At 40.1% G+C, this 19,897-nt stretch overlaps 1 protein-coding gene across 1 annotated transcript in view; it reads right to left on the bottom strand.

Annotated features, from left to right (window-relative positions):
- Positions 1-17,981, bottom strand: part of KCNH4 (potassium voltage-gated channel subfamily H member 4) — a 134,568-nt gene extending 116,587 nt beyond the window's left edge. Inside the window, exon 1 of the mRNA XM_075278256.1 lies at positions 17,621-17,981. Within this exon, the coding sequence (XP_075134357.1) occupies positions 17,621-17,696 (76 nt within the window). The 5' untranslated portion in view covers positions 17,697-17,981. The remainder of the gene's footprint in view (positions 1-17,620) is intronic.
- Positions 17,982-19,897: the final 1,916 nt, after the last annotated feature.

Here is a 19,897-nt window from a genome sequence, read left to right as displayed (position 1 = left end):
CTCGCGATCGGGATGGCCGGTCCTTTATGGGGATTTTAACCAACCTCTCTTCTAATCCAGGTGCCATTGCAGGTATGTGTGAAATTTCAGTCAAATCGGTTCGATTATTTTGGTGTGATTGAGGAACACACATCCAAACATACAATCATCCAAACACACAAACTTTCACATTTATAATAGTAGGATTTATGAAAAGTTGTTTTATAGTTGAAGGTGCTGTTCACTTTCTGCTCTGGATCATCTGAACTCTTCACATATTTCTTGCTATAACTAGATTCAATTTGATAAAATCCCAAAGATTTTTTATGGTAGTCTATGTTGTTCTAAGCATCTGTTTTCTAAAAGCAGATTTATCTTTATTTCTAAGTCTTATTATTTCTGGATAACACGCTAAAAATATACCCTTTAGTTTCCTCGCATGATGTTCAGCCGCAACTCATTAATCCCCAGATCATCTCTAATCTTAAAGTCTTAACAATTCTTAGAAAACTCTCTCTGTTTTCCTTAGAAGATTTATATTCAAAATGGATTCTCAATGTTTATCATCATGTCCATCCATGTTCAGTAATAGGAATTGTCTGATTGGTAGATTTCATTAGAAGCACTTTGTTTATAAGGGTTGTCCAGTTTCTGACCAATATAGAGACAAGTGTTATTGTTTGTATGATAAGAAGTTGCACAATGTTCAAATATATTTCTGTATCAATTCCTCACAGTTTTTAGATCTCTGCTTGCTGTCATTCATTCTGCTTACATCCAGTGGATGAAAATCAGTCCATGGTCATGTAATATACAGTCCATGTTCATGAGATCCTGGAGGTGATATTGCCCCCACAGAGCCCTGATCTCTACATCATCCAGTCTATCTTGGACTACATGAAGAGATAGAAGGATTTGAGCTAGCTTAGTTTTCCAAGATGTCTGGGACAACCTCCCTGCCGAGTTCCTGTAAAAACTATCTGCAAGTGTACATAGAGGAATTGATGCTGTTTTATATTGATGCGATATAGATGTCTCTTTTTTCATTCATTTCATTTTAATTGACAAAAAAATAAACTATTAACACTTCTATCTTTATTTTGTAGCATTTTTTGCACACATGCCTAAACTTTTACATTATTGTAAATGACATAACATGAGCATCCTTAGTTTAGAGGTATTGTAAGGTAATTCATCACTATATGAGGTGATATTTGGGAAAGTTGTGTATATAACTGCATAGTCATACATAGCTACATAGTCATACATAGCTACATAGTCATTACATACAGATCCCGGATGCTACTATATTATACAAAGAAGCTATAGCCTACAGGTTCCCATTTATAAACTCAAGAGCGGCCAAGAAGAAACTAACTTCTCTCCGCAGAGCCATTCTGTAGAGGTGTTAAATGTAGCTAAGAGCGTCTGCAATTCATCCAGAGATTCCTTACCGCCAGGGCACCCAAGTGGTATTAAATCAACTAAATGCCATAAAGGCTTTCCTTGAATGAAATGCTTAAGGATCTGTACAGCTGGAGGCTTGTTTGCATTTTAAAGTCCTGTAAAGCCCTTTTATCCAGACTGAGCAGTCACTGCTTCTTAAAAGGAAGCCAGGATACCGGTTCAGAAAGTAAACCATATTTAAGTCACTTCCTATGAACATGAGAATTAAGCAGCCATCTCGGTATTGTTAAAGAATGGCAATGAAAGTTTCAGGGATGTGAAAGAATCCTACATAAATCCATAGAAAACAGAATGTGACATCTCTAAAATGACCTAGCTTAGCTATATCTGCAAGTCTATCACTAAAACAATAAAAGCGAAGATTATCCCGAGATTTCATTTGACAATTTTGCAGTCAATTCACCAGAAGAGTCACCAAAACAACAATGGTCTGTGCTGCGTGGTGTGTGCTGCATTAGGGGGCATTCACACTTGCCGTTGTCCGCCATGTGTCCCTCCGCCGAGTTTACGTCCTCAGACCTGAGGTGTCCGCCTGCAGCCTCTCCACAGGGAAACCATTTTTTTTTGGCAGGATACAAAGATGGATGTGTCCAGCCAAAAAAAAATGTTTGCCCACGGAGAGGCTGCAGGCAACACTGGTGGTTACCTGAGCACTGGGAAGCCGTCCCCTGTCCAGTTTTCAGATCTGAGGACAGAAACCTGGCGGAGTGACACAGGGTAGACATGGGTGCAAGTGTGAACACCTCTTTACCAGGACAAAAAACTTCAAGGTCAAGCTCCCACCATATGAATGGTCAGTGTGCTATCTTGGTTTTTCCTGAATAGCACACTGACCCATTCTTTTCGATGAGCCCGTGCAAAATATGGAACAGGTCCTATTCGAGCTCGGTTTTGTGGTTCCTATTTATTGAATGAAAGGGGGTCTCAGAAACACGGACAGCACATAGATGGCATCCATGTGTCACCCGTGTGGTACCAGTGCCATTCATTCATGGCCCATGGTTAGCACACTGGCCTAAAATGCACATACTTGCATTTTTCACAATTTTTCTAGTATTTTGCATATTTGGTAGTTAATTATTATTATTTTTTTTTATAAACATTACAATTTCCCTTGCATTCTTTCTGCAATGTGGGGATGAGATGAAATAATACCTCATTCACACTACTAGGACTATAAATGCAGCATTTTTTTTACACTGCTTTCCTGCAACTTGGCACCTTAGTTGTAAAGTGAATATTTGCCCTGGGTGAAAAAAAAATCTCACATTGTCCTTGAGTGTATACTATATTTTATCACATAATGGAAAATTTATATTTTTTCCTGCGGTCAGAATGAGGGCCGTTCTCAAGGGCAGCACGTATGACTTATTCCGGTTCATCTACTGTATATATAATACTATGTATGAAATGTAGGTCTCTGAGTGAAAACCCTTCCTGGCCGCATTAGGCGCCTGTTACCAATAACACTTCCCCTGTCATAGTACATTGTGGAGCAGGCCCAGCACCCTAATTTACCATTCTGCACTGCAGCCTTCACAATAATCCTCTTAAATGAAATCCTCGGAGCCTCAATATGGCATTTTATCAAACAGACTGGCAGTTTTAGCTTGTGGGAATGATTAAGGTGATTCCAGCCACCAAGGGCACACGGAGAATTAAACATGTTGTTTGTGCTTCTGTGGATTATATGATACTTGCAAATAATTCTAATAACATGTAAAGTAATATTCTTTACCATGCTACAATGTACAACATAGCAGCTCGTGTCAAAAGGTCACATTGATGGGGTCAGGAAGTCAAACACAAGGATTCTGCACTCAATAAATGGCTCATACCCTCAGCTTTAACTGGTAGGAAACCATGCTGTAGGATTCAGACTTACAAGGTTAATAAGAAAGCAACTGTAAGAGGGTGTTCACGCTACCATTGGTGACCGCCAGTAGTGTCCGCTACTACCACTAGCAGAACCGTCATACGTCTGTTAAAAATCCCAATGATTTCAATGGGATTTTATCTGTTGTCCGTTAGTGATCGTTAGTGTCTGTTTACACTGAATCCGCCACATGTCCATTATTTTTCTCGGATGCAAAAATCCAGGGTGCTGGAATTTTGTGTCTGCGAAAAATAACGGTTTTATGACGGACATCGAGCATCCGTTATTTTTTAACATTAATGTCTATGGGTAACAAACAGTAATGAATGGGTGTCCGTTATACTGTCCGTTATTACTGTCTGATTTTTTTCTGCACATGCTCAGAAAGCAGAAGCTTGGGGGCCTGTAAACGGAAGACTGACCCTATCAGCAGCACAATAAAATGTTTTAAAAATGAATTGGAAAACATCCCTTTAACTCGGAGCCTAGGTTAAATCTTTATTGTGACATTACATCTATAATATTCATATCTTGATCAAGTCCCGAGAATACAGAGACTTGAAGGTTAGTAGTATATATGTGTCAACCTTGGCCATAGTAAATCAGCACTCATCTAATGTGAATAGGGGCAAAGCAGAGCAACCACAGTAGTACGTGAAAGTCACTAATATGTTCTTCTAAAAGTTCTAAATTCAATTGAGATTCTCACCTAGAGAACCGTATATTTCTACATACATGAACTGAGCTTTTATGTTTTCTGTTTTATGAGACTCTGGACTAGAACCTTTTATTTCAGCTTTTTGTTGGGATTCCATCAATGTATTAGTCAGTTCTGTCTTATAATGTGCAGAATCCTTATATTTTGACATTGTTTTTAAGGTGCTCTCCCCTAATTTCATTGGTGACTCAGGATTATAGACCCTATCCACTAGACAAGGTCCATCCTGGGGGCTATCGAATATGCAACAGAAAAATCAATTTAAGATAATATGATTTATTATTTCCCTGTGTCATGATGCTCAGGACTAATGTCTTTGAAGGATACGTTGGCACCCAAACTATGATACATTGTGGAATAGTCAGGTCATAAATGAACTATAAAGCCACTAAGTCAAATGATGGCGTCCTCGGTACTTGCACTTTGAAGGATTGACCTACATCATACACCTTTGGGTATTCTCGCTTGAACTGTTCCATTCAAAGCAAAACGCTACAAACCCACTAACAATGTCCTATACAAAGTGGCACAATAGTGATGAAATAGACAGGTCATCACTAAGATTACAGCATTTTGTTTTCTCTTCCATAACTAATTCTTTCTGACGTCCCTTCTCGTCTATCTGGAAATCACTAACTATGTCTCCATAAAAAAGAATAGACACATGTCTGATTTACGTATTTTCTTCGAAGACGGTCATGCTAGAATCCTTCCTTCATGGGTGTTTCTGGACCTGCCTCATTCATATAATCAGCAAAATGATAATCACATGACCTAAATCCATCTCTAAAAATAAAACATGAGGATTTTCTTGTCTCTTTGGATCACACTTTCCAAGACATTAAGAGCAGATAATTGGGGTAAAGACATTGAGACACTACCTCATGGGAATACCAAGTGCTTCATATGTCAGTTGTGCTAAGCAGTAGCTGTTCCATATAATTCTAGAGCTAATGTGAATCTGATGTCTTTATATGTATTATGACATTTCTGATGAGGAACATGCTCCACTGAGGCTCATGATGTGGGAACATGTTGTGTGTGGAGGATTAACTAATAAGGTTTGTCCTCTTTATACATATTTCCTTATTACGTCTAGGCCTATGAGGACAACTCCTAAAGTGTAGCTCCACAAAGGAACAATGGAGACTTGGGATGGTTTACAATCCTGCCTAATATTTAGGTGATGTAAACTTAGGTTAGACAGTCTAAAATTGTACCAGTTTATATGAGTGAATGGATGATGAATTTGGTGCATCCTTAGACGCTCTACTTTATGGGGCTAGTATGACAGTTTCATGGTGTACAAGTCAAAAAATTTTGGTGCACAATTGTATTTACACCAAAAATTGTGACTTTTCCCAGTTGTGTGGTACTCACCACTTAAGATGAGCAGCCCCAATAAATTTAACATTATTTGTTCTGGAAAATGGGTGCAAATTCAGGCTGAAGTCTTCACCAGTCTCTAGTTGGTGTAGATTATAAACCATCTGTAAAATTATTAAGTGGCATGTGTCTCTTACTAAGAATATTGCATATCACTCCGGCTCAAGACTGTATGCAAGTCTTAATAAATCAGGCTACGTTCACATTTGCATTGCAATGTCTACACAGTTTTTTAGTCTACCACTTTCATATTAAAAACAATGGAAGCTGAAGGACTCAATGGGGTTGATCAGGTTCCATAGGTTACTGATATGTTGGTGGTCCGTCTGTCTGTTGTTCTGGACAGACCAGAAATACGGACAACCAAAGCTAATGTGAACTTAGTGTCAGACCTTAAATTTATAGCATTTGACTTTGCGCCAGAATTTTGCATCACGATTTCAGCACACTTTTGATGTACATTATTGAACATCAAGCCAAATACGTGTTCCAAAAACAATATACCCTTTCCCACTAAGAAAATCCCCCCTTGTCAGACAGGATTAAACAAGTGCACAGCATGTAGGCCATTTTTGTGTGCACATTATGGCAGAATTCTATTACAATTTGTTTAGGAAATCTGTTCCAAACTGAACTATAGATTTTGTATGGCCACTTACATATTACCCAAATGACAGGCGGTCAGTGGAACATAATTCTACCCTATGGTTACGGGTATTATCATGTAAAGCAGCACACTCTTCCAAATGTGTGATTGTGATTCCACTATAGAGCCTAGTTACATTTCTGGCCGCATTCATGATATCAGTCATTGTGTCTAATTATTCGGTTGTCTTGCATGTTTGCCAAAGACAACCAATGATGTTTACAACCCGAGCGGAATCAATCAGTTTGGAAATGCCAAAATGCAATATAGTCCTGTGTGTGTTTCCTTTAGATGACAGCCAGAAGGATAATGTAACAAGACACTGATTATTCAGCTAGGAAAGAGCAGTCCTCATAAGTGCTCAGTCATTTCATTAGTGCAGTGAAGGGGGAGCCGTCCATGAGATTAAGCTAAAAAAAAAATGTTCCATGCATTGCTTTCACATCTTAATCCCTCCGGAGCGAAGAGAGAGAAGATGAGGAAGAGGTTATTATATTATTTTCATAATATACTACTCTATGAATTTAGATCTTTCATTTTGTTAGTACATCCTCGGCATCTTGTCAAGTGCTGTTATCTAAAAAGAGAACTCTACTTCACCAAGTCTGTGTTATGTACTGCCTGCCTAAAGGGCTTGTCTGGCTTAGAAAATAAATTTTAGCATCCATCTATTAACCAAAGAGGCTACAAAGAGCGCCTGTCATTCGGAAGTATATAGCATTTCTGTTCATTATACACACAGTCTACTGAACACTTTGTATAAGTTGAACACTCTTTGATCTAGAGAAAAGGAAGTGTCCACAGAACCTCTTTAAACAAAGAAGCTGCAAAAAACACAAAAATAAGATGGTTAGAAATGTGTTCAAGCTACATTTACATCGGCGTCGGAGGCTCCACGAGAAGTCAATTGACAGATAAAATAGGGCAGCAAGCATTCAGCAAAATGATGGACACCTTAATGGAACTAGATGGATCTCTGACTACTTGTTAACATTGCGTAGAAATAAAAAATATAAAAAGTTACATAGTAAATACTTCCATTGTGTGCTTATGTCTCCCTGTCATGCTTAGGCACGGTTGACATCTGCATTCTGTATTCCATTCAGGGAGTCTGCTTGGGAACCCCCCCAAATGGAAACCTCTACGCATTAAAAAAAGAGATTGGCAAAGACTATAATGGGGTCTGTGTGGTTTCCGCTTGGTTTCCTCATGAAACATGTGGAGAGAAAAGTGCTGCCAAGCGGACTCCCCGAACGTAATATCGAATGCAAATGTGAATCGGGACTTAGATTGACCCAGGTCATGGCTCAATACTCCTCTAGGAGTCTCATGTACAACAGGGCTCCAAAAGGGAAGGGAACAAATGTTGAAGCTGACGCTCAGAGATACTGCTTACCTCTGGGCTCTGTATTGATGGGTGAATTCACAAATAAGCCATTTATGATTTGTCTAACATGAGCAACAAAAAAATCTATGATTCAAATAAAGGAGGTCTGTTCATGTGCAACGTATTTGTAGGATGGGCCTCAAAAATTTTTACTTTGATGGGTCCAAGGTCCCGGATCACATCTGCATTTGGAATTCCAAACGCATTATAAAGCGGTTACCAGAGAAACTACTTGGACCCCATAGACTATAAAGAGGTCCGTGTGGTTTCTGCTCAGTGTCCTGCAAGCAACACTTTCCTCTTCATGTGATTCGAGCGGAAACCACACGGACCCCATTAAATTCTTTGGGGTCTGTATGGTTTCGTAGCTAACCACTTTTTAATGTGTTCGGTATTCCATTCAGGGGATCCCCAAGCAGACTCTCCAAATGGAATACCAAATGCAGATGTGAATCAGGCCTAAACATTCAAATGTGCTGTTCCATTATGTTTTAAGTATTATGACGGGAAAAAAACATGCAAATAAAATGAAAATAAAAATGCAATGAACATATTCTTACCCAGGGGTGAACCTGCCCCTTTTGCCGCCCGAGGCGAACGACAGAAACCGCCCCCCCCCCCCAGGAGGGGGCGGAGCGGAGGAGGGGGGTGGCGCATTGAAGGGGGCGTGGCGCATCGAATGGGGCATGGCTTAGCACCGTTCGCAGGCAGAGAGCAGGCACGGAGAGGACCTGCTCTCTGCCTGAGCGTGAGAGGAGGCCGCTGGAGCAGCGCTGCTCCAGTGGCCTCCCCAATCCACCGCTCGGTGCTAAGCCAGTCCAGGACAGCTTGTCCTGGACTGGCTTAGGTAAGCAAAAATGCCGCCCTCCCTGGGGCCCTGACATAGCGCCGCCTGAAGCGGTCGCTTCAGGTCGCCTCATGGGAGGTGCAGCGCTGTTCTTACCCCCACATTGACTGTTCTCCTTTACATACAGATGTAGCTGAGTTACCTGAACTTCTGAAATTGTTTAAACTGCTACAGCGAGATATCTTATCACAGAAGACAACAAAAAACAATGAAAAGACATTGGAAAAACATTTATCAATAACTTTGATTGTTTTAGTTGTCTTCCATGGTAAGATATCAGTATAAATATGCAGCAATTCGATCAATTGCAGAAATTTGGGTTACGTATGCTATCTATGTTCGACTACTTCATGTCAACACAGCATTGTCTTCTTAGTCCAGAAGCTTGTGCTTATGGGAAGAGGATGCTTCATAGGATGTCACCTCTGGTATACAAAATAGAGGACAACACAAATCTGTAGTATATACAGTGGGGCAAAAAAGTATTTAGTCAGTCACCAATAGTGCAAGTTCCACCACTTAAAAAGATGAGAGGCGTCTGTAATTTACATCATAGGTAGACCTCAACTATGAGAGACAAAATGAGAAAACAAATCCAGAAAATCACATTGTCTGATTTTGTAAGAATTTATTTGCAAATTATGGTGGAAAATAAGTATTTGGTCACCTACAAACAATCAAGAGTTCTGGCTCTCACAGACCTGTAACTTCTTCTTTAAGAGTCTCCTCTTTCCTCCACTCATTACCTGTAGTAATGGCACCTGTTTAAACTCGTTATCACTATAAAAAGACACATGTGCACACCCTCAAACAGTCAGACTCCAAACTCCACTATGGTGAAGACCAAAGAGCTGTCAAAGGACACCAGAAACAAAATTGTAGCCCTGCACCAGGCTGGGAAGACTGAATCTGCAATAGGCAACCAGCTTGGATTGAAGAAATCAACTGTGGGAGCAATAATTAGAAAATGAAAGACATACAAGACCACTGATAATCTCCCTCGATCTGGGGCTCCATGCAAAATCTCACCCCGTGGGGTCAAAATGATCACAAGAACGGTGAGCAAAAATCCCAGAACCACGCGAGGGGACCTAGTGAATGAACTGCAGAGAGCTGGGACCAATGTAACAAAGCCTACCATCAGTAACACACTACGCCGCAGGGACTCAGATCCTGCAGTGCCAGACGTGTCCCACTGCTTAAGCCAGTACATGTCCGGGCCCATCTGAAGTTTGCTAGAGAGCATTTGGATGATCCAGAAGAGTATTGGGAGAATGTCCTATGGTCTGATGAAACCAAACTAGAACTGTTTGGTAGAAACACAACTTTTCGTGTTTGGAGGAAAAAGAATACTGAGTTGCATCCATCAAACACCATACCTACTGTAAAGCATGGGGGTGGAAACATCATGCTTTGGGGCTGTTTCTCTGCAAAGCGGCCAGGACGACTAATCCGGGCACATAAAAGAATGAATGGGGCCATGTATTGTGAGATTTTGAGTGCAAACCTCCTTCCATCAGCAAGGGCATTGAAGATGAAACGTGGCTGGGTCTTTCAACATGACAATGATCCAAAGCACACCGCCAGGGCAACGAAGGAGTGGCTTTGTAAGAAGCATTTCAAGGTCCTGGAGTGGCCTAGCCTGTCTCCAGATCTCAACCCTATAGAAAACCTTTGGAGGGAGTTGAAAGTCCGTGTTGCCAAGCGACAGCCCCAAAACATCACTGCTCTAGAGGAGATCTGCATTGAGGAATGGGCCAACATACCAACAACAGTGTGTGCCAACCTTGTGAAGACTTACAGAAAACGTTTGACCTCTGTCATTGCCAACAAAGGATATATAACAAAGTATTGAGATGAAATTTTGTTACTGACCAAATACTTATTTTCCACCATAATTTGCAAATAAATTCTTACAACATCAGACAATGTGATTTTCTGGATTTGTTTTCTCATTTTGTCTCTCATAGTTGAGGTCTACCTATGATGTAAATTACAGACGCCTCTCATCTTTTTAAGTGGTGGAACTTGCACTATTGGTGACTGACTAAATACTTTTTTGCCCCACTGTATACTCTGTATACAAGACACAACACTTGTGATCGCATTAGGTGGGCACTGTAGATGGCAAGCTGCTGCTGTCTTCTGCAGCTTTTACACCTTATAAAAATACAGTACACCGGGGCATGGTCATGTACAGAGCATCTGTTGTCCAGAGCCGCATTCATCCACTTTACATCCCTTCTGATTCAGTTTGTCCATTTTTGACATTGCGTTAAAAAACAATGAATTTTATTAGTCTTTCTTTCACTCAAATCACTAATCCATTTTAACGTACATAATGTCATACATAATGTCAATCCAGTTATATACCCATTAAAAAATGGACCCATTCATTTCTAGGGGGTCCATGTGTTTGTGAAATTGGACAAATAAAACATGTCAATTTTTGGAAATGTGAATACACTCATTCACTCTCTGTATGACAGAAAAATGTCCATCATACTACCTTTTTTACTTGCATATGAATAAGACCTAAGGCCGAACCCAGCATTGCAAAAACATAGCTTTTTTTTTTGTTGCAGATTTTGCTGCGATTTTTTGAGCCAAAGACAAGAATGGCTACAAAAGGAATGGGAAATATATAGGAAGTTCTTATACTACCTGATGCTCAATCCATTCCTGGCTTTATCTCAAAACTGTGTCCCCATATTCTGATTAATACACCTTGAGAAGCCAAATATAGACAATGCATGGAATGGCAGGCCAGATATTTTCGTTCTCTCCCAGGGTAACCATACACTTCTCAGAAATTATTGTCCTCTATGTAATGTATGAAGTCATTAAATTGACATCCACAAGCAGCCATGAAAATAAAATAGATGGTTAGAAGTGGAAAATTCCCCAGGTCCTTCTTTACTAGGTGTGTCATTGTCCCCCAAGGACAGTGAACGAACAGAAAAACAAGGCATTGCCGGCAGCTGGCTCCACGGAGACCGATAAACAAAGGTAATGTCTGGAGGGAGAAGATTGCCCTAGTCCTAGTCTGATCCTAGCACATGAACATCTCACTCACTGCTACATTTGTGACATGCCAGAAATCAATAATAGACCTGCTATATTATATGTATAATCGCCGAACAGCCGACACCTGATGGATCATCTCATCCAATATTAATGATACTAATGTCCGCCTGCCCTGAGGACTCACTGATTTCTACACACCACCTATATATCCCAGCAAATGGCAGACATTTTCCTTAAATAACCTCAAAGGAGGAGATTTATTTATCGTAATGAAACTTTGTAAGAAATGACATCACCTTCCAGTTTGTTATTTTACACGAAAACCAGACGCAGAGATAAATGGTGGTGTCAGCCAAATGGCTTTATTGATTTTCAGAATTATAAATTTATTTTATTTTATTATTTTAGAAATAAGGGTTATACGTGAATTAGCGATCTGTTTCAGATATGTAACCTTAATAAACGTGCACAGTATGCAATGTATTTTATAGATGACATTATTTCCAATGATATTCTAGATTTTATATAGGGCATGTCAGAAACCTACAATATGGTGGCAAAACGCACTATTAAATTACATTTTCCATTGCCTCATCGTGACCAAAGTAGTGGTCAAAATGTAAAATCTGATGATATACCATAGGTAACATCTGAAAAATATGAATGTGCAACAATAGCGTTGTTTAAGAGCCTGCTTTATTAGGCTCATATATACTGAAGTTTGTATCGTATTGCAAAAATTATGACTTTTATCAGAAACTGGCTTAAAATGTGTCATTGTGTCTAAGGACCGAATTTGATTTCTTTTTATTTCCCGGCCTCCAACTCCCCGCGGCTCTGAATTGCCATTCTATCACGGCTGTAGTAATCGCTGTGAAAATGTAAAATGTCGCAAAATGTTTGGGCATATAAATCACCAAGACCTATTTTGTCACTTTTTGATGTCAGAATTCTGGAGCACCAAGTAAATTTGCTCTGCATGTAAAACCAGTCTTATAGAAATTGTGAGGGTCCTACAGCTTCCTACAAGTGATCACTAGAGGGTTTTTTGACAATTCTGTAATTATTACTTCCTGATGCATTCGCCGCCTTACTTTTTGTATTTTTTGTAGGTGGAATTCATCCACTTACAATGACACTACTACATTAAAGTGTGAATAACTATTTATATACGTGTCCCTATGTTAGTTTCTTGGTGTCATGAAGGTGGAAACTCTCTGCTGAATACACATAGTGACCAGTCTCTTAAAAGCCCATTGTGGCTTCATTGATGGAACTGAACCAAGCAATTCTCATTGTAAATTTTAATATATATGCATTGTTTTGTACATCTTTGGTTTAGTAGATGCTACAGAAGTATGACAGGTGGTACTTTTAATTAAGCAGCTATGTGAATGCCGGGGCATACGATTTCCAAGCTCCCACCATGTAGATACATATGCCAGGCCACCATCTTCCACTGTACTAGGTTTACCATGGGCACTTTGTTATAGAACAATTTGAGATGCAGTGCTTCTTCTGCCATAGACAGCAATAATAATTGCTCCCCACACTTATAAGTAAACCTTGGACATCCATGACCCTGGTTGTCTTTCCTTGGACTACGTTTGGTAGATATTAACCAATGAATACCAGGTGCACCCTAGAAGACCTACAATTTGGAGATGATCCAACTCAGTCTTTTAGCCATAACAGTCAGGCTTGTATCAAATTCACTAGGATTCTCATGATTGACTATTTTTCCTATCAACTACAAGAACTAAGTGTTTACCTGCAGACTACGGCCTTTTTCAAATGGCAGAATCTGCCTCTAATTTTGCAGCATACTGTGCCCCTATATCAATGGTAGATTGATACTGCCTCCCTGAAAATAATATGTGTCTTGCTTGTTCTTGCGTTGCATTCCTCAGCTTGAGACTTCCCGCTGGTTAGGCCCATTCATCTGGGAAATCCACCGCAGGGACCTGGTGGGTGGAAAATGAAGGCAAAATATCTGCCTTAAATTCCTTTTTTTCCCCAATGTCTAAATGGTCCTAACATGTCCCATCCTTTCCTTCAACTTTTCTTTGCTGACTTTTGAATACCCATAGATGAAATGGCTGACCCGTGGTAACGGCTATGAAGCTAAGAACTAATCATCCACAAATTGTTCTGGCTTCATGGCAAGTACAGGTAAGACTCATATAAAGAAACTTATGCTTTGTCTTTACGTGCCATGAAAATGATGGAATTCATGGTAAATTACTGAGGCTCAGGTGTATTACATAAGGGCACCCTTAATGTTCTGGCTGTTTAGTGTATATTATACACTGTATTATAGTATGTACAGAGAAATGGAATCTATTCTGCTTTGAAGATGAGTTTTCCTTTGGATTAACCACGGCATCAACTGTCCTGGAGCCATATAACTACAGCATGGCCTGACCACTGAACATCGGCAAATCATCTTACATGTCTAATGCATTCTATAAGGCAAAGATTAATACAAGGCTCTAGAAAATGTTTCCTTCTTTAGAAGCCAATTTGACATTTTCAGCTCAAGAGTAAACTATACCTGGACGCATCAAACATAATAGACCATTCATACTGTTTTTGTCCTTCCTTTGCGACCCTCAGATACCAGGCCACATGTGCAGTTCTATCCTCTGCATCCTCTATTGCTATGCCTTGGTTGCCTTACAATAAAAAATTCGGAATTTAGAACTGGTTACAAAAGAAATTGTATTTGATAGACAGAGAATAGCAAACCACAAAACTACACAGCATGATGCTGATCATGATCAAAATTCATGTCGAACACGCTTCTGGAAACACAAGGCACTTTAGGAGATGAACGACAGCTTGTAAAAGTGATCAATACAGGTCAGCCATGAATGGTGCACAAGTAGCAGCGTGAAAAGCATTATAAACACAGCATGGAAAAACTTCTACAGAAACCTCCAAGTTATTTCAGATATCCCCTCTCTAGTCTCTAAAGAGTATTGATAGACAACATGTATCTATAAAAAACTGAGAATCTGGTTCCAGACAGAATATCAGCTTGATTTTTTTGTCTATATAACAACCAGGTGTGTAGTTATAGGGGTTGCATAGGTAGCATTCACTACTGGGCCCTGGAATTTGAGGCGGTTCAAAGGCCTGTCTACAACATAAGATAATATTGGTGCTATTGATAGCATGTGTTAAATGGAGTCGCATCACATATTTTGCATTGGAACTCAGAAGCTTTAAGTTATGCCTCTGATAATCACTATCATACCAGACCAGCTTCAGATATCCATACTGTGGCCATATTTTACAGTTTGTATAGTGATTTCAGTACCTGGATGTGTAAACCATCTCTTGTATATCTCCTAAGGAAGTCTCTGACAAATGCAAGGACATACAGTGGCATAAATTGTCCATTTACTTCCATAGTAAAACAAAAAAGTACTGTGTCTCCATAGTAAAACTATACTATGTCAACAGACCTAATACTAAGGCCCCATGTAGCGGCCCGCAGCAAAAAAATACTGTCGGAAAAACCACAGCGGTAAAGCATCACGGTTTATCCTGCAGAGCTACTGAAAAAAAGTCCAGAGGTTTCTGATTCCATTATACCTATAGGGAAACCGCCGGCATTTCCGTAGATATAATCCACATTGTGCGATGATTAATTGAATGGAGCCCCAAAGCATGTGATGGATCCCACTGATCAGATACTGATCGCCTATCCGGGGAATGGGTTATCAATAGATAAACCCTGGTGACAGATAACCCATTTAAATGTTTCAAAAATGTATTAATTTATTATTAAATTGTGTAAATGTTTTACATAAAATACCAACAAAAATCAAATTGAAATGGTTTAAAAACTTGGTGTATTAAAGTTGTTTTGCAGTGGATATGGATCCATAGTTGGAATGAAGTCAAGGATTACATGGGTGTTAAGACAGGTAAGACATATTTTTTGTGTTTGAAGTATTCAACTCTTTAAGATTCCAAATAGGAGCAGCTTTCAAAAATCTGGAACTTGACATTGGGGCAAAATCCCTTTAGTCATTGAACTAGCTGTACCAGTAAATCACTCTACTTCCCACCCAGGAGGCCATAACTTTTAGAAACTGGACTGTATTTGTGACCTAGAAAGCTTGGGAAAGGGTGACTTGGAAAAGCTCATAAATACTATACGGACATACTATATGGGTCAAATAATATGCTAGTTATTCTTATTCAAAAAGTTTAACAGCAGAAACAACAATCCTAAAGCTGTCTCTTGGGCCAAAAAATGTCAGAACCCTATGTCAAATCTACTGTAGCAAAACTTCTCATATCTGTCATTTGGCTTCAAAAGGACCCTCCAAAGGTGGAACTATGGTCCTATAAAGTCAACCTAGGTTGCAACAAGTTTCCAGGTAAGTAAAATGTATTGATGACAACTATTATAAACATTCTCCCATAAGAACTGCCCGAGTTTTCCCAGACTAGAATCTTCTAAGGCATAAGATTTGCGGAAGTGTCTTTCCTTTACCTGGAGCTATGATTCAGGTCACCACCCTAGCCCTCTATCTATATAGGTTAAGAATAGCAACTTATTACATTACATAGCACCGGCCCTTCCAGTTCACTAGCTATGCTCCTTATGCACCACTACATCAGTAAGATAATTTGTCAATCTGGAGGTTAGGAAAGCTGGATGTCGAGCCCTGTGGGATTAGTAATATCTCTCCACTTTCTAGGAAATATGACTTAGAAACGGCTGAGTGCATGAGCTCGACGCAAGAAAACCTCCCAACCAATTCTAGTTACAGATGATATTTGGATTTTGTGCTATATATTATAGGCAGTGTATATATAGCGTGCAGTTGTAGATGGGTTATGATGAGGCCATCACTGGTGTATCAGTATATACCATGAGTGATTCCAGGCTATGAGATATATATGGATTTATGCATACTTTCATGGCACCGACACCCCCTCTAAGTGAAGTAGCTTGAGTCTGTCTACTTTCACAGGATCCCATCAATTAGAAATAATTAGCCCCTGTGGATTTTAATGTACGACTCTATCACTGGGTATTGAATGCTATAATATGGATGTGTAGATTGCAAGCAGCGTGAAGAAGCCTGTGTTATAAACATACACTATGCCATCTGCTTCGCAGCATGCCCTGGCGTCCCCATCCCGCAGAACAAAGGACCCATCTTCTTTGCTCACACCTAACCATCACCATCCCTAATATTAACCCTTGCACCTCTGCTATGTGAGAAGTAACATTCTCCTATCATTTAGACTCCTGCATTGGCCATTTTGATGGCTAACATCTCAGTAATATAACCATACTATATATTAAGCAGTAAGTAAACCAGTGCTTTATTGTTTCAAGCATCCTTGGGAAAGATCAGGAGATTCGTGGGTTAAGGCATTGTCTTTTTCAGCTATATGGGCATTGCCAGTACGGACTGACCTTGGGCAGCTGACCTCATTTGCATTTACACCGAGACCTATATAACTGTGTATGATAAACCGTACGCTGTTCAACTTTATCATGTGGCAAACTGTCCAACCTTTAGTTACCAGTAGTGGTAGGAAGCTTTATATTGGGCCCTATACAAGCCTTATACAATAATGTATAGCAACCAAATAGCAAAAACTGACCCACTTCTGTCTCATTAGCCTGGAAATTGAGGGTGTACGCAGCTGTGAAGATATGCCCCGATTCTCCACATGGTCCGGCACCAGGGGATGCCATGTATGTATAGCAAGTCATAGGAGAACATAGTATACAAACAAGAGCTGCACTAAGATATCACACATGGTGTGTCCTAATACACAGTCCAGGCATAAAACTTCTATTAAGAAGGTGTACCCTGAAATCCCTACATATTCTATAGTTAATATTACATTGAAGAAGGAAGAGTCAACTGACCAAGTTTGAGAGGTACAGTGAATTGAACTCCTTCGCATTTTGGGGAATCGACAGCGAAGAGAATATTGTAACAATTCCTTTAACTTCAGACATTCTCAAATACAATGATGCCAAATGTTTTTGAAAGTTTTTGTACAATGCGAAGGAACAGAAAAAGAGAAGAAGAGTACTTATAATAGAATGCACGAAACTGTATGGGGTTAGAAATTATATGAGCATTAATACACATTATATGTTATGGCTATAATTGCAGTAAAAAACCACAGTATTGTGTGGAAACATGGTGTGAATCCAGAATAACTGATCTTAATACATACTTAATACAGTGTTACAATGTATACAGATGTATAAATCAATGAAAAAAATGTCAGGTACGTACGAGTCCCATCAAATCTTGTTGCGATGGTATCCAAGAAAGTATTCTGTGGAGCAAGCAAACCTTTCATCACAGGCATGTTTCCACCACCTTGATGCTCTCTCCTTGTCAATAATCCTTCTGAGACGCTGCATCAGCATTGAGAAGATGCTACAAAGTAGTCAAGGCACCCTTGTTCTCCTCTCTCTAATACCCCACTGAAAGCAGAGGATGCTTCTAAGACATCATGTCCTAATTCCACTGCTAGGCAGCCTGCAATGAATTACATGACCAGTCACACATTGATATTCATTGTTTTCTTTTATTGTGTCCGCTGCCTCTCTATCTCACCCTCTCCTCCCTCGTGTGAGTCTCTCTCTCTTTCTATCCCTCTCTCCTCCCATCTGTGTTTTCCTCTCCCCCCTCCTGTATTGAGCTGTCCCCTTCATGTACCTGCCTTCTAACTCACATGGTCCCCTGACTCTCTCGCGCTTGTCTCTAACTCCCTCCTCCAATTTACCAACACACCTCTGCTGTAAAGCTCAATCTCCATCTCTTTATGTCTATTCAGCTTTTTTTGTATCATGCTGTCTCTTTACGGACATGGATGAAATGAAGAATTGCATGAAGCTGATGATAATTTCTCATTTCCCATGGAAGCTGAGATCATACACTTTCTATTTCATGCATTTGGAATACTCACATCTCTTACATGCAGGATGAGACTAGGGCTATATAGGGGCATTGTAGTGATGATCTCGATAGTCACATCTAAGTTTAGTGTATTCACGGAGGGGGCTTCACAGGTGGACAATATAGGCGCATACTGCTCATCCTTAATCCAACAGAATATATATATATATATATATATATATATATATATATATACTGTATATCACCTACCATATTAAAACCGCTGACAGGGAAAAAGTGAATCACATTGATAATCTTGTAATAATGGCATCTCCCAAGGTATAGGATATACTGGGCACAAAGTGAACCATTAGCCTTTGAAGGCTAGTGTATAATTCTGAGCCACTTTGACAAGGGTTAAATGGTAATGGCTAGACTACGGGATAAAAGCATCTCTAAAACAGCAGGTCTTGTGAGGTGTTCACATTATGTAGTGGCTAGTACCTACCAAAAATAGTCCAAAGAAGAACAGGCTATAGGGTCATCATTCCCAAGGATCACTGACGTTTGTGAAGAGCAAAGGCTACTAGCTCGTCTGGCCCATCCCACAGCTGCTGTACCATAAATTGTTAAAAAAGTTAAGAAAGAGGTCTAAATATATAATGCATGACAGCTTGCTTAGTAAAGAGCTGAGTAGTCACAGACCGATCAGAGCGCTCCTGCTAATTCATGGCCAAAAACACCTATAACGGACAGATGATCACTAACTTCGGACCATAAAGCAATGGATGGCCAGGTTGTGTCACTTACCTGGATGCACTATGGTTAGAAAGCAATGCTATGGGCAATGTCCTGCTGGAAAAAACACTTGGCACTGGTGTTCCCTAAATGTCAGTGGGCTCATTGAGAAGAATACGGAGTCCTGCCACACTGCAAAAATTGTTCAGGAATGGTTTATGGGACATAAAAAATTCAGGGTATTGATCTGTCATTCAAATTTGCCAACTTAAATCTGATCAAGCATTAATGAGATGTGCTGGAAAATCAAGCACGATCCATAGAGGTCCCATCTGCAACTTAAATGACTCGGCTCTGAATCAGTATCTGTGTAATGCACATGTAACATCTTTGCCCGTCCGGGCTTTGGCGTCACATCCGGCCGCATGCTGCAGCGCAGGAGATGTGTTCGGTTGTGATTTATTCCGTTGGTTTCTTCCTGCACTGTCTGAACACTGCCCTATTCTTTCACCTTGGTAATTGATTTTCCACCACACCCATCTCCTTCACCTTCAGTTTTCTCTGCTCCTCTAATGGTTATGTAAGGATTGGAGTCAGGGTCAGGCAGTGCAAAGTGACACAGCTGGGAAAGCAACACTGTGCAACTAATGACAAAAGGGGTCGTAGGCCCTGCGGCTATGACTATGCTGTAATATCTGAGATGAGGCAGACCAATGCACTTCCTAATTGAAGTGCGCCTACCACGACTCCTACACTTCTATCCCGGCGGCTAGGATAAGGGAAGAGGAGGCCCTGAAAGTCCTAGGGACTGGAGTCACGGGGTCACACCTAAACAGAAAGCACAGTGTAACTGCAATGCAAAACAAAAGACTAAACAGCATGGAACCAGGGAGGACCACAAGTCCCAGCAAGACACAAGAGAAGGAGAGG

This window comes from Leptodactylus fuscus, chromosome 6 (assembly GCF_031893055.1).
Source record: "Leptodactylus fuscus isolate aLepFus1 chromosome 6, aLepFus1.hap2, whole genome shotgun sequence".
NCBI lineage: Eukaryota > Metazoa > Chordata > Amphibia > Anura > Leptodactylidae > Leptodactylus > Leptodactylus fuscus.
Note: the sequence above shows the minus strand (reverse complement) of the source record. Positions and strands in the feature narration are given on the sequence as shown.